At 44.5% G+C, this 24,813-nt stretch overlaps 1 protein-coding gene across 1 annotated transcript in view; it reads left to right on the top strand.

Annotated features, from left to right (window-relative positions):
• Window positions 1-24,813, top strand: part of LOC117513083 (formin-like protein 13) — a 125,044-nt gene that overhangs the window by 82,089 nt on the left and 18,142 nt on the right. Inside the window, exon 12 of the mRNA XM_034173407.1 lies at window positions 22,470-22,622. Coding sequence (XP_034029298.1) covers window positions 22,470-22,622 — 153 coding nt within the window. The remainder of the gene's footprint in view (window positions 1-22,469; window positions 22,623-24,813) is intronic.

Here is a 24,813-nt window from a genome sequence, read left to right as displayed (position 1 = left end):
TTTTTTATATAGCGCCAAATCACAACAAACAGTTGCCCCAAGGCGCTTTATATTGTAAGGCAAGGCCATACAATAATTATGTAAAACCCCAACGGTCAAAACGACCCCCTGTGAGCAAGCACTTGGCTACAGTGGGAAGGAAAAACTCCCTTTTAACAGGAAGAAACCTCCAGCAGAACCAGGCTCAGGGAGGGGCAGTCTTCTGCTGGGACTGGTTGGGGCTGAGGGAGAGAACCAGGAAAAAGACATGCTGTGGAGGGGAGCAGAGATCGATCACTAATGATTAAATGCAGAGTGGTGCATACAGAGCAAAAAGAGAAAGAAACAGTGCATCATGGGAACCCCCCAGCAGTCTAAGTCTATAGCAGCATAACTAAGGGATGGTTCAGGGTCACCTGATCCAGCCCTAACTATAAGCTTTAGCAAAAAGGAAAGTTTTAAGCCTAATCTTAAAAGTAGAGAGGGTGTCTGTCTCCCTGATCTGAATTGGGAGCTGGTTCCACAGGAGAGGAGCCTGAAAGCTGAAGGCTCTGCCTCCCATTCTACTCCTACACTACATCTGCAGTAAAGAAACTGATCAGAACCACCTTCTGGTCTTAAAGATAGGTGTAGAATTGATATAAAACTGTATATAAGAGAATCAAATCAAATCAAATCAATTTTATTTATATAGCGCCAAATCACAAGAATTAACAGGAAGCCAATGAAGAGAGGCCAATATGGGTGAGATATGCTCTCTCCTTCTAGTCCCCGTCAGTACTCTAGCTGCAGCATTTTGAATTAACTGAAGGCTTTTCAGGGAACATTTAGGACAACCTGATAATAATGAATTACAATAGTCCAGCCTAGAGGAAATAAATGCATGAATTAGTTTTTCAGCATCACTCTGAGACAAGACCTTTCTGATTTTAGAGATATTGCGTAAATGCAAAAAAGCAGTCCTACATATTTGTTTAATATGCGCTTTGAATGACATATCCTGATCAAAATGACTCCAAGATTTCTCACAGTATTACTAGAGGTCAGGGTAATGCCATCCAGAGTAAGGATCTGGTTAGACACCATGTTTCTAAGATTTGTGGGGCCAAGTACAATAACTTCAGTTTTATCTGAGTTTAAAAGCAGGAAATTAGAGGTCATCCATGTCTTTATGTCTGTAAGACAATCCTGCAGTTTAGCTAATTGGTGTGTGTCCTCTGGCTTCATGGATAGATAAAGCTGGGTATCATCTGCGTAACAATGAAAATTTAAGCAATACCGTCTAATAATACTGCCTAAGGGAAGCATGTATAAAGTGAATAAAATTGGTCCTAGCACAGAACCTTGTGGAACTCCATAATTAACTTTAGTCTGTGAAGAAGATTCCCCATTTACATGAACAAATTGTAATCTATTAGACAAATATGACTCAAACCACCGCAGCGCAGTGCCTTTAATACCTATGGCATGCTCTAATCTCTGTAATAACATTTTATGGTCAACAGTATCAAAAGCAGCACTGAGGTCTAACAGAACAAGCACAGAGATGAGTCCACTGTCCGAGGCCATAAGAAGATCATTTGTAACCTTCACTAATGCTGTTTCTGTACTATGATGAATTCTAAAACCAGACTGAAACTCTTCAAATAGACCATTCCTCTGCAGATGATCAGTTAGCTGTTTTACAACTACCCTTTCAAGAATTTTTGAGAGAAAAGGAAGGTTGGAGATTGGCCTATAATTAGCTAAGATAGCTGGGTCAAGTGATGGCTTTTTAAGTAATGGTTTAATTACTGCCACCTTAAAAGCCTGTGGTACATAGCCAACTAATAAAGATAGATTGATCATATTTAAGATCGAAGCATTAAATAATGGTAGGGCTTCCTTGAGCAGCCTGGTAGGAATGGGGTCTAATAAACATGTTGATGGTTTGGATGAAGTAACTAATGAAAATAACTCAGACAGAACAATCAGAGAGAAAGAGTCTAACCAAATTTAACCAACTTTAACTAGTAATGACTTCATGACTTTCTTTGCTAATAAAAGTTTAACTATTAGAGAAGAAATTACTCATAACCATCCCAAAGACGTATCGTTATCTTTGGCTGCTTTCAGTGATGCCGGTATTTGGTTAGACTCTTTCTCTCCGATTGTTCTGTCTGAGTTATTTTCATTAGTTACTTCATCCAAACCATCAACATGTCTATTAGACCCCATTCCTACCAGGCTGCTCAAGGAAGCCCTACCATTATTTAATGCTTCGATCTTAAATGTGATCAATCTATCTTTGTTAGTTGGCTATGTACCACAGGCTTTTAAGGTGGCAGTAATTAAACCATTACTTAAAAAGCCATCACTTGACCCAGCTATCTTAGCTAATTATAGGCCAATCTCCAACCTTCCTTTTTCTCAAAAATTCTTGAAAGGGTAGTTGTAAAACAGCTAACTGATCATCTGCAGAGGAATGGTCTATTTGAAGAGTTTCAGTCAGGTTTTAGAATTCATCATAGTACAGAAACAGCATTAGTGAAGGTTACAAATGATCTTCTTAAGGCCTTGGACAGTGGACTCATCTCTGTGCTTGTTCTGTTAGACCTCAGTGCTGCTTTTGATACTGTTGACCATAAAATTTTATTACAGAGATTAGAGCATGCCATAGGTATTAAAGGCACTGCGCTGTGGTGGTTTGAATCATATTTGTCTAATAGATTACAATTTGTTCATGTAAATGGGGAATCTTCTTCACAGACTAAGGTTAATTATGGAGTTCCACAAGGTTCTGTGCTAGGACCAATTTTATTCACTTTATACATGCTTCCCTTAGGCAGTATTATTAGACGGTATTGCTTAAATTTTCATTGTTACGCAGATGATACCCAGCTTTATCTATCCATGAAGCCAGAGGACACACACCAATTAGCTAAACTGCAGGATTGTCTTACAGACATAAAGACATGGATGACCTCTAACTTCCTGCTTTTAAACTCAGATAAAACTGAAGTTATTGTACTTGGCCCCACAAATCTTAGAAACATGGTGTCTAACCAGATCCATACTCTGGATGGCATTACCCTGACCTCTAGTAATACTGTGAGAAATCTTGGAGTCATTTTTGATCAGGATATGTCATTCAATGCGCATATTAAACAAATATGTAGGACTGCTTTTTTGCATTTACGCAATATCTCTAAAATCAGAAAGGTCTTGTTTCAGAGTGATGCTGAAAAACTAATTCATGCATTTATTTCCTCTAGGCTGGACTATTGTAATTCATTATTATCAGGTTGTTCTAAAAGTTCCCTGAAAAGCCTTCAGTTAATTCAAAATGCTGCAGCTAGAGTACTAACGGGGACTAGAAGGAGAGAGCATATCTCACCCATATTGGCCTCTCTTCATTGGCTTCCTGTTAATTCTAGAATAGAATTTAAAATTCTTCTTCTTACCTATAAGGTTTTGAATAATCAAGTCCCATCTTATCTTAGGGACCTCGTAGTACCATATCACCCCAATAGAGCGCTTCGCTCTCAGACTGCAGGCTTACTTGTAGTTCCTAGGGTTTGTAAGAGTAGAATGGGAGGCAGAGCCTTCAGCTTTCAGGCTCCTCTCCTGTGGAACCAGCTCCCAATTCAGATCAGGGAGACAGACACCCTCTCTACTTTTAAGATTAGGCTTAAAACTTTCCTTTTTGCTAAAGCTTATAGTTAGGGCTGGATCAGGTGACCCTGAACCATCCTTTAGTTATGCTGCTATAGACGTAGACTGCTGGGGGGTTCCCATGATGCACTGTTTCTTTCTCTTTTTGCTCTGTATGCACCACTCTGCATTTAATCATTAGTGATCGATCTCTGCTCCCCTCCACAGCATGTCTTTTCCTGGTTCTCCTCCCTCAGCCCCAACCAGTCCCAGCAGAAGACTGCCCCTCCCTGAGCCTGGTTCTGCTGGAGGTTTCTTCCTGTTAAAAGGGAGTTTTTCCTTCCCACTGTCACCAAGTGCTTGCTCACAGGGGGTCGTTTTGACCGTTGGGGTTTTACATAATTATTGTATGGCCTTGCCTTACAATATAAAGCGCCTTGGGGCAACTGTTTGTTGTGATTTGGCGCTATATAAAAAAATTGATTGATTGATTGTTGTGGGTCCGTGTTCCTACACTTTCACAACAGGATATCTCGGCCAGCGTCATGGATCCCGAGGGGCGTCAACCGGCTGTTGAACGGACAATGGAAGAACAGGACGCGCAGGCGTCCTCGGGAGGGGTGATCGGTGAGTTGCAGCGGATCCTCACCGCTTTCACGACTCGGATGGATTTAATGACCGAGCAGAACGTCCTCCTGAACCGCAGGGTGGAGGTTCTCGCCGCACAAGTGGAAGCGCGCCCCCCGGGCGTCGCTGCGGCTCTCCCTCCCGTCGACCCTGTGCGTAACAGCGATGTTCCACTGGTCGTTCAACGACCCCACCCACCTTCCCCTGAAGCTTACATAAGCCCCCCAGAACCGTACGGAGGCTGTGTGGAGACGTGCGCTGATTTTCTTATGCAGTGCTCGCTCGTCTTCGCACAGCGTCCCGTCATGTACGCGACTGATGCTAGCAAAGTAGCTTATGTAATAAACCTGCTTCGCGGTGAGGCACGCGCTTGGGCTACAGCGCTCTGGGAGCAGAATTCACGGCTCCTTCTGACATATGATGGGTTTGTAAGGGAGCTCAGAACCGTGTTCGATCACCCTAATAGAGGAGAAACCGCTTCAACCGTGCTACTGTCAATGAGACAGGGGCGTCGCAGCGCAGCTGCCTATGCAGTCGACTTCCGCATTGCGGCTGCGAGGTCCGGCTAGAATAGCACTGCCCTCCGCGCCGCCTTTGTAAACGGACTGTCATTGGTTCTTAAGGAGCACCTGGTGGCTAAGGACGAACCGCGGGATTTAGATGGGCTCATCGATCTTGTCATACGGTTAGACAACCGGTTAGAAGAACATCGGCGGGAACGAGACGAAGGGCGTGGCCGGGCACGCGCCGTCCCTCTCCCTTCCGGTTCCGACCGCGCTCCGCCTTCCCCACGCTCCACGGCCCCTGCGCTCCGTGGGGCCACAGCTCCCCCTGCTGACGAAGCTATGGACACGAGTAGGGCAACATTTAGGGCACCAGATGCACAGAGGAGACGGGCCCACGGAGCTTGTTTTGTTTGTGGTGCAATAGAGCACCATATGAGAGACTGCCCCGAGCGGTTAAACTCCAACGCCCGCCCCTAGAAACTGGGCTAGGGGTGGGCCGAGACATTCACGTGGGACACACCCACATTGCCACACGACTCCCAGTTACGATCCTCAACCCTGAAGGCCCCAGCACTGGTGGACACGGGCTCTGAGGGGAATCTGTTGGACAGCAGATGGGCCAGGGAGATAGGGCTCCCTCTGGTGGCGCTTACCTCGCCTGTACAGGTTCGGGCACTAGATGGCTCCCTACTCCCTCCGATCATGCATAAGACACCACCTGTAACTCTGGTGGTGTCAGGAAATCACCGGGAGGTGATCGAGTTTTTTGTGACTCAGGCCATCTCCCGTGTGGTTTTAGGATTTCCCTGGATGTTGAAGCACAATCCCCGGATCGATTGGCCGTCCGGGGTAGTGGTTCAGTGGAGCGAGACCTGCCATCGGGTGTGTCTAGGTTCCTCGGTTCCTCCCGGCCCCCAAGCTAAGGAGGAGGTCAGAGTCCCCCCCAATCTGGGGACGGTGCCGGTGGAGTACCACGACCTTGTCGACGTGTTCAGCAAGGATCTGGCTCTCACACTTCCCCCCCACCGTCCGTATGATTGTGCCATTGATTTGGTTCCGGGCAGTGAGTTCCCGTCCAGTAGGCTGTACAACCTCTCACGGCCTGAGCGCGAATCAATGGAGACCTACATCCGGGACTCATTAGCTGCCGGGTTGATCCGGAATTCCACCTCCCCGATGGGCGCAGGTTTCTTTTTTGTGGGTAAAAAAGACGGCGGACTTCGTCCATGCATTGATTATAGGTGGCTGAACGAGATCACGGTTCGCAACCGATACCCGTTGCCCCTGTTGGATTCGGTGTTCACACCCCTGCATGGAGCCCAAATCTTCACCAAGCTCGATCTTAGAAATGCGTATCATCTGGTTCGGATCCGGAAGGGAGACGAGTGGAAAACGGCATTTAACACCCCCTTAGGTCACTTTGAGTACCTGGTCATGCCGTTCGGCCTCACAAACGCCCCCGCGACGTTCCAAGCATTAGTTAATGATGTCTTGCGGGATTTCCTGCACCGGTTCGTCTTCGTATATCTAGACGATATACTCATCTTTTCTCCGGATCCTGAGACTCATGTCCGGCATGTACGTCAGGTCCTGCAGCGGTTGTTGGAGAACCGGCTGTTTGTGAAGGGCGAGAAGTGTGAGTTCCACCGCACGTCTTTGTCCTTCCTGGGGTTCATCATCTCCTCCAACTCCGTCGCTCCTGATCCGGCCAAGGTTGCGGCGGTGAGAGACTGGCCCCAACCCACAAGCCATAGGAAGTTGCAACAGTTCCTAGGCTTTGCTAATTTCTACAGGAGGTTCCTCAAGGGCTACAGTCAGGTAGTTAGCCCCCTGACAGCCCTGACCTCACCAAAAGTCCCCTTCACCTGGTCGGATCGGTGCGATGCCGCATTCAAGGAGTTGAAACGGCGCTTCTCGTCTGCACCTGTTTTGGTGCAGCCCGATCCTAGTCGCCAGTTAGTGGTTGAAGTGGACGCCTCGGACTCAGGGATAGGAGCCGTGCTGTCCCAGAGCGGGAAGACCGATAACGTCCTTCACCCGTGTGCCTATTTTTCCCGCAGGTTGACCCCAGCCGAACGGAATTATGACGTCGGCAATCGAGAGCTCCTTGCAGTGAAAGAGGCTCTTGAGGAGTGGAGACATCTGTTGGAGGGAACGTCTGTGCCATTCACAGTTTTCACTGACCACCGGAACCTGGAGTATATCAGGACCGCCAAGCGGCTGAATCCCAGGCAAGCCCGCTGGTCACTGTTCTTCGGCCGTTTTGACTTCCGGATCACCTACCGTCCCGGGACCAAAAACCAAAGATCGGATGCTTTGTCCCGGGTACATGAAGATGAGGTCAAAACGGAGTCGTCGGATCCCCCGGATCCCATCATCCCGGAGTCCGCTATCGTGGCCGCCCTCACCTGGGACGTGGAGAAGACCGTCCGGGAGGCCCTGACACGAGACCCGGACCCCGGAACCGGACCGAAGAACAAACTCTACGTCCCACCAGAAGCCAGGGCTGCAGTTCTGGACTTCTGTCATGGTTCTAAGCTCTCCTGTCATCCTGGGGTGCGAAGAACCGTGGCAGTCGTCCGGCAGCGCTTCTGGTGGGCGTCCCTGGAGGCCGACGTCCGGGGTTACATCCAGGCCTGTACCACCTGCGCCAGGGGCAAGGCCGACCACCGCAAGACATCGGGATTGCTACAGCCGCTGCCCGTGCCTCATCGCCCCTGGTCTCACATCGGCCTGGATTTTGTCACGGGTCTCCCGCCCGGTCCCCAGGGAAACACCGCTCATTCTCACGATAGTGGACCGATTCTCCAAGGCGGCCCCCTTCGTGGCCCTCCCGAAGCTACCAACGGCCCAGGAGACAGCGGACCTCCTAGTCCACCACGTCGTCCGTCTGCATGGGATACCATCAGACTATCGTCTCCGATCGCGGTCCCCAGTTCTCCTCGCATGTTTGGAGGAGCTTTTGCCGGGAACTGGGGGCCACGGTCAGTCTCTCGTCCGGGTATCACCCCCAGACCAACGGACAAGCAGAACGGGCCAACCAGGAGATGGAGCAGACCCTACGCTTTGTGACAGCCGCGCACCCGATGGCCTGGAGTACCCACCTGGCCTGGATCGAGTACGCCCACAACAGTCAAGTGTCGTCAGCCACCGGCCTCTCCCCTTTCGAGGTGTGCTTGGGGTATCAACCCCCGTTGTTTCCGGTGGTTGAGGGGGAGGTCGGTGTGCCCTCGGTCCAGGCCCACCTACGAAAGTGCCGTTGGGTGTGGCGTGCCGCCCGTTCTGCTTTGTTAAAGGCCCGGACGAGGGCGAAGAACCATGCAGACCGGCGGCGGGCCCCGGCTCCCACGTATCGTCCTGCGCAGGAAGTGTGGTTGTCCACCAAGGACATTCCCCTTCAAGTGGACTCCCCAAAACTGCAAGAACGATACATCGGCCCTTACAAAATACTCAAGGTCATCAATCCCGCCGCAGTGAGGCTCCAGCTTCCGGCCTCACTGCGGATTCATCCAGTATTTCACGTCTCCAGGATTAAACCCCATCACACCTCACCCCTCTGCACTCCGGGTCCGGCGCCACCTCCTGCCCGGATCATCGACGGAGAGCCGGCTTGGACCGTGCGCCGGCTCCTCGACGTCCGACGGATGGGCCGGGGTTTTCAGTATCTGGTGGACTGGGAGGGGTACGGCCCCGAAGAACGCTCCTGGGTAAAGAAGGGCTTCATCCTGGACCCGGCCCTCCTGGCCGACTTCTACCGTCGCCACCCTGACAAACCCGGTCGTGCGCCAGGAGGCGCCCGTTGAGAGGGGGGTCCTGTTGTGTTGGCCGCTGAAGAGGAGGTACTGCTGGCCCACCACCACTAGAGGGCGCCCTGCCTGGAGTGCGGGCTCCAGGCACCGGAGGGCGCTGCCGCCTTACGGGAGCAGCCAGGATGACAGCTGTCATCCATCACTGGAGACAGCTGATCCCAATCAATAAGGAGGTATATCAGCAGGACAGCATCTCCACCTCATTTGCCGAGATATCGCCTAACCAAAGAGGTAACAATCTCTGCCATACATATAACTAACCATTGTTGTATTTCTTGTGGAGCATTTGTAGGACAGCTGACTACTGAACAACTTTTGATAAGTACTCACCTTCCTACACTCCTGTATCGTTGTTAACGAGAGGTGGAGGTGGACTCTCCACCCTCCGTTTTGCTGGGTGCAGCCGCATCCACACCTGACTGTTTTTGTTCCTTGCCAGCAGTACCGGATCCGACGAGCGGAGGCAGTGGCCACCTGGGGATTTGGGACTTGGCGGCTCCAGTATTCCCGGGGTTCGGTGGCAGAGGAAATCGGGTTGGTTCCGGTTCGACTTGGACAGACGTCTCCTATCGTCGAGCCTGCCCACACGACACCGTGGTTATTGGACTCAGTCTCAATATTTTAATCGGCTGTGTTGTTGTGCCTGTTTTCACAACAGTAAAAACAGTGTTATTTGATTCCTCCATTGTCCGTTCATTTGCGCCCCCTGTTGTGGGTCCGTGTTCCTACACTTTCACAACAGTCTCTACATCTGGAGTTGGTCCCCGGGCACTGATCTATGGCTGCCCACTGCTCCTAGCGGCTGGATTGTGTCTAACTGTAATTAGGACGGTTAAATGCAGAGAACAAGTTTGGTTGTATGTACATACAATAACAATAATGGCTCTTCGTCTCTTTAATCCAATTTCACGATATTTCTTGATGGCATCATGAAAAGTGAATCAATCTACTGGTTCGTCATACTGTAATGAAAAGCACCACATTTTGGTGACAGGAGCTTGTGAGAGTTATAGTTAAGGTTGAGGGAAGAGGTTAGAAATACTACAGTAAAAAAAAAAAAAAAACCCTGCATTACAAAAGTGACTCATTTCATGATGGGAGCATGAAAATAAAGCGTGAGCCTGAGCTGCAAAGGAGTATATCTGGGTGTTCCCTAACCAGTATATCCCAGACTGATGAAGCCACTTGGATGAGTGGAGAAACATTTCCCTGCTGAACAAGAGGTCCAGCTGCCTCGACTAAACTTTAGGAAGCTTCAGATCTTCACCCGGATGTCCGAGAACCTACAGAGTAGAGATTCAGGGAGCTTTTCAGGTAGTCTGATATTCTGCTCCTTTGTGTTAAATTAGTTTTATGTTCACCTAGATTCATATTCTGTTCAGCTTTAGATTTTATTACTTTTCATTAGCTTCATATTAAGTTCACTTTATATTCAGACTAGAACAAATGAAATTTTCATTTGCAGGTTTTATCTTCATTTTTTAAAACTGATTTATTGTTTGTTAGCTTTATACAGTATCTAGTTCACATTATATCCACTTAATTTTAGATTCAGTTCATTTTTCAGTGAGCGTCATATTAATTTAAAGTAGTGCTGGTTTAGCCTTCTATCCTCACAGTATGAAGGTTCTGGGTTTGGTTCCAGTGAACCCATTCCTTTTCACAAACGTGCACACTGGGTTTGTTTCCCAGCAGAGGTCAGAGGCTGGAGTGATTAAAAAACAGTTACAGAATTTTAAATCATATTTGGATGCAGACTAGTGTGGTGCAAAAACCTCATCCCCGACTGACAACAGGTGTGCAACCCTCAAACTGATTTGATCTTTTTCCGCTGTGTTGAATCCACAGTAAAAGTGACCATGTCTAAAGAAAACGTCTGGTCTGTGGGCTGGAAATCTGCACTCCCGAGTGGAGTGTGTCACTGTCTAACAATACATCAAAACACAAAGCAGAGATTTTCTCTGCAGGAAAATCAAATAAATCCAGCAGTTGTATCACAACAGAGCTCTGAAGACCTGAATGTTAAGGAGAATTTTCTTGCGTGGCAGTCAGGCATGAAGATCACCCACTGGGGAACGCTGCTCACCTGATGTGTTTTGTCGGTGCTGCCGCAGTGACACATTGTACTCTAAAATGTGGATTTCTGAAATGCTTGTGCAGATATTTCCAAATACGATAAAGTCACAGAAACAGAACAAAGTCATTTATATAAATGATATTTCTAAATGCTTACTCAAAAAGAACAAAAAGTATTGCTTGTGACTGTGTCCATGATAATTGACACAACCTGTCATATACACACAGCCACATCCTGCCTAGTTAAAGTCCTATGATCCCTTCAGTATGAAGACGTCAGATGCAAAATGCTGTAAGTCCAAAACCACACTTTTTTTTTTTAAATTACTGTTTATTTTTTGTTGTGGCCAAAGTGCACTTGGCCGCTTTGATCACTGTCACAGTGCAAAATATTAAAAAAATTGAATGCAACATTTTCATTTTATTAATGTACACTATAAAAAGATTTTGCACTGCTCAACTTAAAAAATGAAGATAATAATTTGCATGTGTCTTTTAATAATAATAATAAAAAATATATAATAATTCCAAGTCAACCATTGCTGACTAAATGCAATGCAGCTTTTATAGTCAGTCTAACTCAGGATTAGCAAAGCATTTAGTTAAATGTTTTATTCCCCTTGATTTACTTTATCTACAAGGTTAATTACTTTGAACCAACGTAATTAAAAGGTTCTGGTGTTATTAGGTAGCCACCTAAATTCTTTATTTTATCCCATGCAAATTGTTACCTTTAATTTTGTGAAGGCTTTTTTTTAGTATTTTAAATTTATTTCACATAAATTAGATTCAATTATATATTGCAATTCCAGTTTTACAATCAAACTGTTTATTTTAAACCCACTGTCAAGCAATGTCCAACTGTTTTTTTTAAGTGTGAACAATTTTGTACCAATTTTAAGGTCCACTACATAAGTATATCAGATTTGTTATAACACCGGTTATAACAAAAGCTTCTTGTCTATACCCATTTGTTTTTGGTGCAGATATTTTAATTTAATATTATTGTATTTTTTTCTTGCTAAGTTAATTTTATTGCTTTTTTATATCTGTACTATGAATAATTGTTATAGTAAAATTACTCATCACTCATATCTCACTCATCTTCAACCTCTTATCTGGGATCAGGTTGCGGGGGCAACAGCTCCAGAAGGGGACCCCACTATGGGCCACTATGACCACCTCTGACTGGGGGATCCAGAGGCGTTCCCAGGCCGGTGTGGAGATATAATCTCTCCACCTAGTCCTGGGTCTTCCCTGGTGTCTCCTCCCAGATGGACGTGCCTGGAACGTCTCCCAGGGAAGCGCCCAGGGGGCATCCTTACCAGATGCCCAAACCTCCTCAGCTGGCTCCTTTCAACGCGAAGGAGCAGCGACTCTACTTCGAGCTCCCCACGGATGACTGAGTTTCTTACCCTATCTCTAAAGGAGACACCAGCCATCCTCCTAAGGAAGCCCATTTTGCCCACTTGTACCCGCGATCTAGTTCTTTCGGTCATGACCATAGATGAGAGTAGGAACAAAGATTGACCAGTAGATCGAGAGCTTCGCCTTTTGGCTCAGCTCTCTTTTCATCACACAGCATGGCAGAGTGAATGCAACACTGCCCCTGCTGCACCGATTCTCCGGCCAATCTCATGCTCCATTATCCTCTCACTCGTGAACAAGACCCCAAGGTACAACCCTGATTCCAAGGAAGTTGGGATGTTGTATAAAATGTAAATAAAAACAGAATACAATGATTTTCAAATCCTCTTCAACCTATATTCAATTGAATACACCACAAAGACAAGATATTTAATGTTCAAACTGATAAACTTTATTGTTTTTGTGCAAATATTTGCTCATTTTGAAATGGATGCCTGCAACATGTTTCAAAAAAGTTGGGACGGGGCAACAAAAGACTGGGAAAGTTGATGAATGTTCAAAGAACACCTGCTTGGAAACAGGTGAGTGTCATGATTGGGTATAAAAGGAGCATCCCCAAAAGGCTCATCCGTTCACAAGCAAAGATGGGGTGAGGATCACCACTTTGTGAACAACTGCATGAAAAAATAGTCCAACAATTTAAGAACAATGTTTCTCAACATTCAATTGCAAGGAATTTAGGGATTCCATCATCTACAGTCCATAATATAATCAGAAGATTCAGAGAATCTGGAGAACTTTCTACACGTAAAACCAACAGTGAATGCCCGTGACCTTCGACCCCTCAGACGGCACTGCATTCAAAACTGACATCATTGTGTAAAGGATCTTACCGTGTGGGCTCAGGAACACTTCAGAAAACCATTGTCAGTTAACACAGTTCGTCGCTACATCTACAGTTAAAACTCTACCATGCAAAGCGAAAGCCAAACATCAACAACATCCAGAAACGCCGCCGCCTTCTCTGGGCCCGAGCTCATTTGAAATGGACAGACACAAAGTGGAAAAGTGTGCTGTGGTCTGATGAGTCCACATTTCAAATTGTTTTTGGAAATCATGGACGTCGTGTCCTCTGGACAAAAGAGGAAAAAGACCATCCAGATTGTTACCAGTGCAAAGTTCAAAACCCAGCATCTGTGATGGTATGGGGGTGTGTTAGTGCCCATGTCATGGGCAACTTACACATCTGTGATGGCACCATCAATGCTGAAAGGTACATCCAGGTTTTGGAGCAACACATGCTGCCATCCAAGCAACGTCTTTTTCAGGGACGTCCCTGCTTATTTCAGCAAGACAATGCCAAGTCACATTCTGCACGTGTTACAACAGCGTGGCTTCGTAGTAAAAGAGTGCGGGTACTAGACTGGCCTGCCTGCAGTCCAGATCTGTCGCCCAGTGAAAATGTGTGGAGCATTATGAAGCACAAAATATAACAACGGAAACCCTGGACTGTTGAACAACTGAAGTCGTACATCAAGCAAGAATGGGAAAGAATTCCACCTACAAAGCTTCAACAATTAGTGTCCTCAGTTCCCAAACACTTATTGAGTGTTGTTAGAAGGAAAGGTGATGTAACACAGTGGGAAACATACCACTGTCCCAGCTTTTTATCAATCAATCAATCAATCAATTTTTTTTTATATAGCGCCAAATCACAACAAACAGTTGCCCCAAGGCGCTTTATATTGTAAGGCAAGGCCATACAATAATTATGTAAAACCCCAACGGTCAAAACGACCCCCTGTGAGCAAGCACTTGGCTACAGTGGGAAGGAAAAACTCCCTTTTAACAGGAAGAAACCTCCAGCAGAATCAGGCTCAGGGAGGGGCAGTCTTCTGCTGGGACTGGTTGGGGCTGAGGGAGAGAACCAGGAAAAAGACATGCTGTGGAGGGGAACAGAGATCAATCACTAATGATTAAATGCAGAGTGGTGCATACAGAGCAAAAAGAGAAAGAAACAGTGCATCATGGGAACCCCCCAGCAGTCTACGTCTATAGCAGCATAACTAAGGGATGGTTCAGGGTCACCTGATCCAGCCCTAACTATAAGCTTTAGCAAAAAGGAAAGTTTTAAGCCTAATCTTAAAAGTAGAGAGGGTGTCTGTCTCCCTGATCTGAATTGGGAGCTGGTTCCACAGGAGAGGAGCCTGAAAGCTGAAGGCTCTGCCTCCCATTCTACTCTTAAAAACCCTAGGAACTACAAGTAAGCCTGCAGTCTGAGAGCGAAGCGCTCTATTGGGGTGATATGGTACTATGAGGGTCCCTAAGATAAGATGGGACCTGATTATTCAAAACCTTATAAGTAAGAAGAAGAATTTTAAATTCTATTCTAGAATTAACAGGAAGCCAATGAAGAGAAGCCAATATGGGTGAGATATGCTCTCTCCTTCTAGTCCCCGTCAGTACTCTAGCTGCAGCATTTTGAATTAACTGAAGGCTTTTCAGGGAACTTTTAGGACAACCTGATAATAATGAATTACAATAGTCCAGCCTAGAGGAAATAAATGCATGAATTAGTTTTTCAGCATCACTCTGAGACAAGACCTTTCTAATTTTAGAGATATTGCGCAAATGCAAAAAAGCAGTCCTACATATTTGTTTTAGAAACATGTTGCAGGCATCCATTTCAAAATGAGCAAATATTTGCACAAAAACAATAAAGTTTATCAGTTTGAACATTAAATATCTTGTCTTTGTGGTGTATTCAATTGAATATAGGTTGAAGAGGATTTGAAAATCATTGGGTTCTATTTTTATTTACATTTTACACAACGCCCCAACTTCAATGGAATTAGGGTTGTACTTGAACTCCTTCACTTGGGCCAAGACCTCATTCCCTACCCGGAATAGTCAATCCATTGGTTTCCTGCTGAGAACCATGGCTGTTGTATGGCTGGGGGGCCTGGCTGCCTTTTTGTTTCTGTCTTTTGTTTTTCCTTCCAGGTGGCTTGCATTTGGGACTGAGTGGCTGTGTTGCTGAGGTTATCAGGACCTCACCCTGATCACCTGCGGCTCGTCAGGACTCACAGCTGTGGTGCATCTATATGGATTGGAACATGGTGGCATTTAAGACTGGAGTATACAGTGTGTATTTGCCAGAGACTCGACCTTGTGACCAGACGGGTGAGATCGTCGTCTCGGGAGCCATCTCATCATCAGTGGATGCAGAGAACGTCCAGGGTTTGATGCACGGTCTGTGAAAGAGGAGGGGGTGAGGTCTCACGCTCGTCAGCACACTTCCTGAGGTACGTTAGATTTTGTGGCTAACATTTATACAGTCAGTAAATGTGGTGTCCCTCACACCTTATTATATTGAGCTGTACGTTAGTCATGTATCGGCTTCCACTGCAGTGGAGTTTTGTGAACTGGATGTTCCATGCCTGCAGGTTGGGAAGCTATTTAGTAATTAAGCCAGGAAGTGTTTGCTGTTTATGTACACCTTTAAGTGTTCTCTCTGTGTGTAGAGTGTGGACTCACATAATGGTTCCTTCTTTCACAGACTCGGTTTGTTGCGGCCACCTGGGGGGTGTCGGCGGGGTCCTTGGGTCCGAACGGCTTCTGGTTCCGGACCGTTAGCGCTGCTGGGAGCGCACCGTATCACCACCACGCCAGACCGCACACTCTGTTGTTGTTTTGTATCACATCACTGTTATGTATTAAATTCAGTTAGCCTTTGTACCGTGCTCTGCTTATTTCATACTGGGTCCTTCAAACGCTGGTCGGTTCTCCGAGCTGCGTCCGACACATAACACATGGCCTCAGATTTAGAGGTGCTGATCCTCATCCCAGCTGCTTCACACTCTGCTGTGAACCAATCCAGTGAGTGTTGGAGGTCACAGGCCAATGAAGCCAACAGGACCACATCATCTGCAAAAAGCAGTGATGAGACCCTGAGCTCACCAACCTGAAAACTCTCATCCTGCCATCTATGCCTTGATATTTTGTCCATGAATATCACAAACAGGATTGGTGTCAAGGTGCAGCCCAGAGGAGGCCAGCACCCACCGGAAACAAGTCTGACTCAGGTCTGGATCCAGAGTGAAAATCTGACAGATGCATTTTTGCCCAGTGATAAAATAAAAATCGTACGCGTCTTGTTATTCAATAATCTTCATTCTTTTATTCATGTGCAACATACACTGTCACACTTCTTTTAATATATTTATTATACTTCATGGACCATAGTGAAGACTTCTTATTTGTATAAATATGATGTCCTAAAAAAACAACACTATAAGAAAAATTGACATGGTGGATCCTTGATCAATCAATCAATCAATCAATTTTTTTTTATATAGCGCCAAATCACAACAAACAGTTGCCCCAAGGCGCTTTATATTGTAAGGCAAGGCCATACAATAATTATGTAAAACCCCAACGGTCAAAACGACCCCCTGTGAGCAAGCACTTGGCTACAGTGGGAAGGAAAAACTCCCTTTTAACAGGAAGAAACCTCCAGCAGAACCAGGCTCAGGGAGGGGCAGTCTTCTGCTGAGACTGGTTGGGGCTGAGGGAAAGAACCAGGAAAAAGACATGCTGTGGAGGGGAGCAGAGATCGATCACTAATGATTAAATGCAGAGTGGTGCATACAGAGCAAAAAGAGAAAGAAACAGTGCATCATGGGAACCCCCAGCAGTCTACGTCTATAGCAGCATAACTAAGGGATGGTTCAGGGTCACCTGATCCAGCCCTAACTATAAGCTTTAGCAAAAAGGAAAGTTTTAAGCCTAATCTTAAAAGTAGAGAGGGTGTCTGTCTCCCTGATCTGAATTGGGAGCTGGTTCCACAGGAGAGGAGCCTGAAAGCTGAAGGCTCTGCCTCCCATTCTACTCTTACAAACCCTAGGAACTACAAGTAAGCCTGCAGTCTGAGAGCGAAGCGCTCTATTGGGGTGATATGGTACTACGAGGTCCCTAAGATAAGATGGGACCTGATTATTCAAAACCTTATAAGTAAGAAGAAGAATTTTAAATTCTATCTAGAATTAACAGGAAGCCAATGAAGAGAGGCCAATATGGGTGAGATATGCTCTCTCCTTCTAGTCCCCGTCAGTACTCTAGCTGCAGCATTTTGAATTAACTGAAGGCTTTTTAGGGAACTTTTAGGACAACCTGATAATAATGAATTACAATAGTCCAGCCTAGAGGAAATAAATGCATGAATTAGTTTTTCAGCATCACTCTGAGACAAGACCTTTCTGATTTTAGAGATATTGCGTAAATGCAAAAAAGCAGTCCTACATATTTGTTTAATATGCGCTTTGAATGACATATCCTGATCAAAAATGACTCCAAGATTTCTCACAGTATTACTAGAGGTCAGGGTAATGCCATCCAGAGTAAGGATCTGGTTAGACACCATGTTTCTAAGATTTGTGGGGCCAAGTACAATAACTTCAGTTTTATCTGAGTTTAAAAGCAGGAAATTAGAGGTCATCCATGTCTTTATGTCTGTAAGACAATCCTGCAGTTTAGCTAATTGGTGTGTGTCCTCTGGCTTCATGGATAGATAAAGCTGGGTATCATCTGCGTAACAATGAAAATTTAAGCAATACCGTCTAATAATACTGCCTAAGGGAAGCATGTATAAAGTGAATAAAATTGGTCCTAGCACAGAACCTTGTGGAACTCCATAATTAACTTTAGTCTGTGAAGAAGATTCCCCATTTACATGAACAAATTGTAATCTATTAGACAAATATGATTCAAACCACCGCAGCGCAGTGCCTTTAATACCTATGACATGCTCTAATCTCTGTAATAAAATTTTATGGTCAACAGTATCAAAAGCAGCACTGAGGTCCAACAGAACAAGCACAGAGATAAGTCCACTGTCCGAGGCCATAAGAAGATCATTTGTAACCTTCACTAATGCTGTTTCTGTACTATGATGAATTCTAAAACCTGACTGAAACTCTTCAAATAGACCATTCCTCTGCAGATGATCAGTTAGCTGTTTTACAACTACCCTTTCAAGAATTTTTGAGAGAAAAGGAAGGTTGATCTCTGGACATAAATAGGAATAAACAAAATCTGTAGTTTTTGTCAAAAGCATTTCCTTTCAGACATTATTGGCATGAATGTCTTTCCATATATCTGAGCTGAGCTCTTGCAGCTGCTGTGCTGCACGTCAGGATGAAATTTATGAGGACGTCTCATTTTGGGAGGAAAAAATGTTTTAGTTCATGTAGTTTCTTGTCTGTATTACAATGTTTGTAAGAGGTGTCATTTTATTTAAAGCGGCAATTTGTTTTGAAGTTATTAATTCCGACTGGACCCTGTCTCAGCAGAGAGCAACGCTGCGTTTGGAGCTGTGCCAACGGAACAGAGGTCTTGACTGCAACAAGACAAGAGCGCCAGTTAGTGACTTTAATCCACACAAAAGTGACTCATGATATTTTAATAGCTTTGAGAGGAGTTAAGAAGCAGACTTGCCATTTCTGAAGAGCAGCGAATCAAAGAACCAATGAGCTAGTGGATCGAAGCATTGCTTCAATGGTTCACGCTTCAAAGTGGAGTCGCGCTGCAGAAATGGTTGATTACAGAGCCGCTGCAGACCAAACCCTGAATATCTGACTTTATTTGTACGTCCATATGAGTCTGAAACTTGGAAAAATCTGTATCTTGTTTACGGACAATCCATATAGGTTGACATGTATGGTCGGAAAACCACCGAAAATGTAATTTCAGTCATCATAGAAAGCCTTTCAAACACACTATTGTCTGAAAACTATTTATAAACCACAACCAGCCAAATTTTCCTTGCACAACTTTTTTCGTGGATGCCATGATCAACTCCACTGGACTGATGCTATGTTTGTTTGATCTGGTTTGAATTTTCCTGTGTACACCTGCGTGGTGCATTGTGGGATCAAATCAAAAGCTGGGTTCACCGCGGGGACACATTCTGCACTATTCGGGATTATTCGAGATTTTTTTTTACCGATGACGAACGATGCGTAAAAAAAATCTGACCAATGCAACTGCATCAGTCCAAACCGGTCTGGATCCACGCCTGCGACTTACTGCCGAGCACCCGAACACAGCTCTCGTTTTGTGAGTACAGAGATTGGAAGGCTTTTGAGTTTACTCATCTTAGATCAACTTAAGTTAAAAAGCTTACTGAAATTGCAAGTTGTACTTAAAATATTTCCACTCACATCACTAAGTTGATCAAACTCTAAAATCCGTGTACCTGTTTCTCTTTGTTTTCTTTTCCCCTTTTTTCACTTAAAAATACTGAGTCATTTTCATACACACCTTTCAATATGTTTGCATTATGCATCAAGACGTAGTCAGCTCCATCACGGCACACCCTGTTTAACAACTTTGGAACATGATACCAAAGAGAATACAAAACCAGGTTCATGTCATTTTCGACAGCTGAACCTGTCTTGTTGTTCGGTGCTAACAAACAGTTCCGGATACAGCGTTTATATTCCCGAACGTAACTGAGCACACAAAGACATTTTGCTTTTCAAACCAACATAACTTTCCCACATCAATATTTGTTTTTTAACAGATGGTGTTTTCTACATTTTGCCTGTCACACCCCTTTATATAACACACCCACTTTCCACGTGATATTAAAAATTAAAAAGGCCAAGTCCGAATTCTATTTGTCAGCTACAACTGATAGTCTTAATGACCCAAAAAGATTTTGGAAAACTGTAAAATCTTTAACCGCTGGAAATGACTCACAGACTCTTCCAAATTATATTGTTCAGAATTCAAGAAACATTTATGATAAGGTTGAAATGTTAAATTGTTTCAACAAACATTTTATTTCCTTTACACCCTCTCTAAATTCAACCAGTCCAGTGACTGTGTCTGAACCACCCACTGATACATCAGCCTTTAGTTTCCAGCCATTTACCTTGGGCCAAGTCCACAAAGCATTAAAATTGTTAGATGCCCGAAAACCTCAAGGACCTGATTTAATTGATCCCTACTTTCTGAAAATTGCTGCTGATTTCATAGCACAACCCCTGACTTATATTTTTGAGTGTGAGCACTATGCAAATTCCCAAAATATGGAAATCAGCTTTTGTCACACCATTATTCAAAGGTGGTGACCCTACAATCTTAAATAACTATAGGATCATTTCAAAACTTTGTATTTTATCTAAAATTTTGGAATCTTTAATAAATGACCAGCTGAAAGAATTCTTGTATTACAATAATATATTGTGCAATTTTCAGTCAGGTTTCAGAAAAGCTCATAGTACCATTACAGCAACACTGAAAGTGATCAATGATATCTCAATGGCTCTTGACAATAAGCAACACAGTGCTGCGCTTTTTATTGATTTGTCAAAAGCGCAGCACCATAGTGCTACGCTTTTTATTGATCTGTCAAAAGCTTTTGACTCTGTGAACCATATTTTACTCAAAGAGAGGTTGACCCACATTGGACTATTTAAAGAGGCGGTTGGGTGGATTTGTAATTATCTTACTGACTGATCCCAATGTACTAAATCTGATCAGATTTGTTCTAATATTCTTCCATTAACGAAAGGAGTGCCCCAGGGCTCTGTTTTGGGGCCACTCCTATTCACCATCTATGTGAACAACGTTGGCCAGGATCTCATGGACACAAAATATCATTTTTATGCTGATGACATGGTCATCTATAGTTTTTCAAAAACTCTAAATGTCAGTGTCTCTATATTACAAAACGCTTTCAACATAGTTCAGGAAATGTTTCTAAAGCTAGACCTCTCTTTAAATGCTAATAAAAGCAAATTGATGCTGTTCTCAAAAACAAAAAACAATCTGCTGATGAGCCCTTCAACTGTCACTCTTCAAGGGGCAGAGATCGAAAGGGTCAAATCATTTAAATATCTAGGAATTTTAATTGATGACAACCTTAACTTTAAAGGACACGTTGAACAACTAATTGGTAAACTGAGACTGAAAATTGGTTTCTATTTCAGAAACAGGCTATGCTTTTCTTTTAATGCAAAAAAGAAACTCGTAGCTGCAACATTTTTACCAATTTTGGATTATGGTGACCTCATTTATATGAATGCCCCAACTCAAGTATTGAAACTATTAGATTCAGTCTACCATGCCTCTCTGAGGTTCATTACAAACTGTAAGCCTCGCACACACCACTGCGAACTTTACACACGTGTGGGCTGGCCAGCCTTGGATTCTCGTAGACTCACTCACTGGGGTATGTTCATTTATAAGGGTATTCTCCATCTGCTCCCCTCAAATCTCTCTGAATATATTCAACCAAAAGTGGCTGGACTGTATTCCTTACGCTCTCAAGAATCACTGCTCCCGTCTGTACCAAGTGTCCGCACAGAAACTGGGAAGGTGGCATTTCAGTTTTCTGCCCCCACAACATGGAACAAGAAAGACTGGAAACTAAAGGAACTGGTTCCAATTAGCAAGTTTAAACTTTTGCTCAAAGGTTTGGAAATGAAATCCATGATTTGTAAATGCTTTTAAATAGCTGTATTATTGTATGAAAATGTCTTTTATGTCTTGAAATCATTGTGATCTGTGCCGCTGTCTTGGCCAGGACTCCCTTGAAAAAGAGATTAGTAATCTCAATCGGACTTTCCTGGTTAAATAAAGGTTAAAAAAAAATATCAAAACACTCTGTGTTTTGGGACATATGTTCTGGGACATATTTCATACATCAAGTGGAGAACATGTCATGAACGTTGTTACTGTCTAAGACAGAAACCCTCATTTTTATCCATATTCAGCAGGATCTGTTTGTTTCTGGTTAAACAGGGAGCAGAGGAATATTTGTGCTTGACACAATTGCATATCAAAGAGCGCCCTCGCCGAACAACAAGGCCCTGATTATTCATTACTCGCGGTCAGGCGAGGGGTTGGATCTTTAGTCAGGCGCAGTCAGGCGAGGGGTTGGATCTTTAGTCAGGCGCAGTCAGGCGAGGGGTTGGATCTTTAGTCAGGCGCAGTCAGGCGAGGGGTTGGATCTTTAGTCAGGCGCAGTCAGGCAAGGGGTTGGAGCTTTAGTCAGGCGCAGTCAGGCGAGGGGTTGGATCTTTAGTCAGGCGCAGTCAGGCGAGGGGTTGGATCTTTAGTCAGGCGCAGTCAGGCGAGGGGTTGGATCTTTAGTCAGGCGCAGTCAGGCGAGGGGTTGGATCTTTAGTCAGGCGCAGTCAGGCGAGGGGTTGGATCTTTAGTCAGGCGCAGTCAGGCGAGGGGTTGCTCCATTGCTGTTTGTGTTTATCATGTGAAACTCTCAAGCTTTGAGTTAATTTGGTCTCCTCCTCCTTGTCAGCACATCGAACCCTGAACAAGCTGGAGCTTCATCTCGCTCACATTTCACACAGCTGTTTTGTGGAGCCACGAATTTAAGAAGCAGTGTGCAGTTGGATTATGGAACAAAATGACTTTGCTCTGTGCTCTTGTGTTTGTGTTTCAGCTGATTAACCAGAAGATCAGAATGTGCACGCAGCTGTACAACTGCAGGTCATTTGTTTCCGTGCTGGAGTACATCCTCGCCATCGGCAATTACCTCAATGAGAATGCCGGAAAGAGAAAGGCCAAAGGATTCTGTCTGTCCTCCTTAACTAAAGTACGACTCCAGCATTGCTGCCTGACCTTTGACTGAGAGACCCCACTGAGATAATAAGACTACTCATTGATATACACAGCGGGGCGTCTCTGCATCTTCTTTTCACTCCTGTCCTTCCTCTTACTGTCACTCAGGTCCACTCAGGTCTTTATTACCGCCGCTCTGACAGTTGCATCACTGCCTGGAATCACAGCTAATAATGAGCTTTGCCAAAGTCGGCTGGATCTCCAGGAAATTAGCTGCAGTCAGTCAGTATCTGACTGGATCGTTCCAATGCCCCCCACAATGTCTGAGCCCATTTTTTATTTTATTTAAAATGCTTTATTGCCAATTTTCTATCTTGAAGGCCAGCACATGCCACATTAGTGCAGATCATTTTTTCCCCACAGCTCTTGGTTAAAATTAATTATAGTTCAGTCAAGGCCACTTTAGTCAAAAGGAAAGCTTTATTTTATTGCAGTAAGCCTTTAAAATCTAATCTTCGGTAGTGTGGCTCAGTTCTGGGACCTCCCTGATCTTCCATGGAAAGGCAGGGTGACATCAGAAGGGACCTCGTACCATGGAGAAGAGAACAGGGCAGGCAGCAGAGACAATGAAACGACAGCAAGAAAGCTGGACAGCAAACAGGAAGAGCTGGAGCACTTGGGTTAGGTGAGACTTTTGGGAGACGCAGTTCAGCTTGTGAAGGAAGCAGCTACGCTAGCTGTGGCAATTAAATAGGGTGCTCTATAAGAAATGTGCCAATTAAAAGTGTATGATGTCAGCTGGATGCTATCAACTGATGCCAGAACTGACGCTATACTCAGTTTAATCCTAAAACCAGGCAAAGTTTTTTATACCTTGCAACCTGCCCCCCTGAGCAGATTTTTTTTTACTGGATATACAGTCTTAATTTATAATTTTTGTCACACCAAACCGTTTACACCACCACAAGTTGAGTGAAAGGTATCGTAGGGCCACATACATCTTATACATTACCCATAACAGTGCACTGTTAGAGTGTGATAGTCATTTTTAGATATCAGAGGAGTGCTAGTAGCAAAACAATGAAGCAGAGATTGTTAATTAAGCCCCATTGGTTGTAGATATCCAGGCAATGTGCTTGATAAAGTATAGTGACATCATTTCACTGTGACATCATTTTACAGTTTTCGTGATGTTTTCCTGATGCCATGCACAACACGTAACTTGCCTTAGCCTTTTTCTGGTTTGCGATGCTGCTGCCCATGAAGTCCATATATGTTGATTGTCAATAATGGGTTTATTACTGTTGTTACTGTCGTAGAAACCAGAAAAGCTAAGTTAAGCTGCTGCCTGTTTCATCAGAAGACTTTTAGGGGGTCGGGGTGACTGTGGTTAGGGTGGGGAAAGAGTAAGATTAGGTTAGATTAGTAAGATTAGGTTTCCTGTTAGGAAAATTTGACTCATTTCATCATAGGAGCATGAAAAAACAAACAAACAAACAAAAAAACAAAAATGTGAGGCTGGGCTGAGGAGGCGTGCTGCAGTGCACCATTTCATCCTGTTTTTACACTTTTTCCTGGAGCGTGGGGGAATCGTAATAGAATGGTGCCCCGTGGAATAGCAGTGTGACATTTATTTGGATCCTTGCCATGCTACCAGACACCTCTGATATTTTTACTTATTCAGTGGCGATAAGATGCAGTTTACTTTGAGGTTTTAGGTTGCCCCATGAGCTTCCACTGTATAGCACTTTAATTCTTGATGGCTTTATTGTCATAATTCAAAACTGGAATGATTGTCATTATTTTTGTGCCTAGTTAAAGGTTGAATAGAAAAACCTTTTAAAAAAGAGGCCTAGGTTGAAAACCCCAGAGTTCCCCTTTAATACTCAGCCGTTCTTGGATGCATAGTTTCACTTTTATAAGGAGTTTGCTTCAGTATCAGACTTTTCTCTGAAATTAGTTTGTGCCACTGTGTTGTGTTCACGGCTCTCTACAGGGACGGTTTAAGGGCCGGTCCTCCTCCTGCAGACGTGAAATGTCCTCTGCTCCATTTAATGAAGCTCAGGCCTCATGTTCCCTTAGAGGTGTTTGAAGGTCTAACAGAGTAAACCTTTTCTGCTCCAGACCGACTCTCTTCAAATTAACGTCGGACTGTTTCTAAGAAAAATGCACTGAGGCTGTCTTTTTTTTGTTGTTGGTTCTTCTTTGTGAGTGAGCATCAGCAC

The sequence above is a fragment of the Thalassophryne amazonica genome, chromosome 6, assembly GCF_902500255.1.
Source record: "Thalassophryne amazonica chromosome 6, fThaAma1.1, whole genome shotgun sequence".
Lineage (NCBI taxonomy): Eukaryota > Metazoa > Chordata > Actinopteri > Batrachoidiformes > Batrachoididae > Thalassophryne > Thalassophryne amazonica.
Note: the sequence above shows the minus strand (reverse complement) of the source record. Positions and strands in the feature narration are given on the sequence as shown.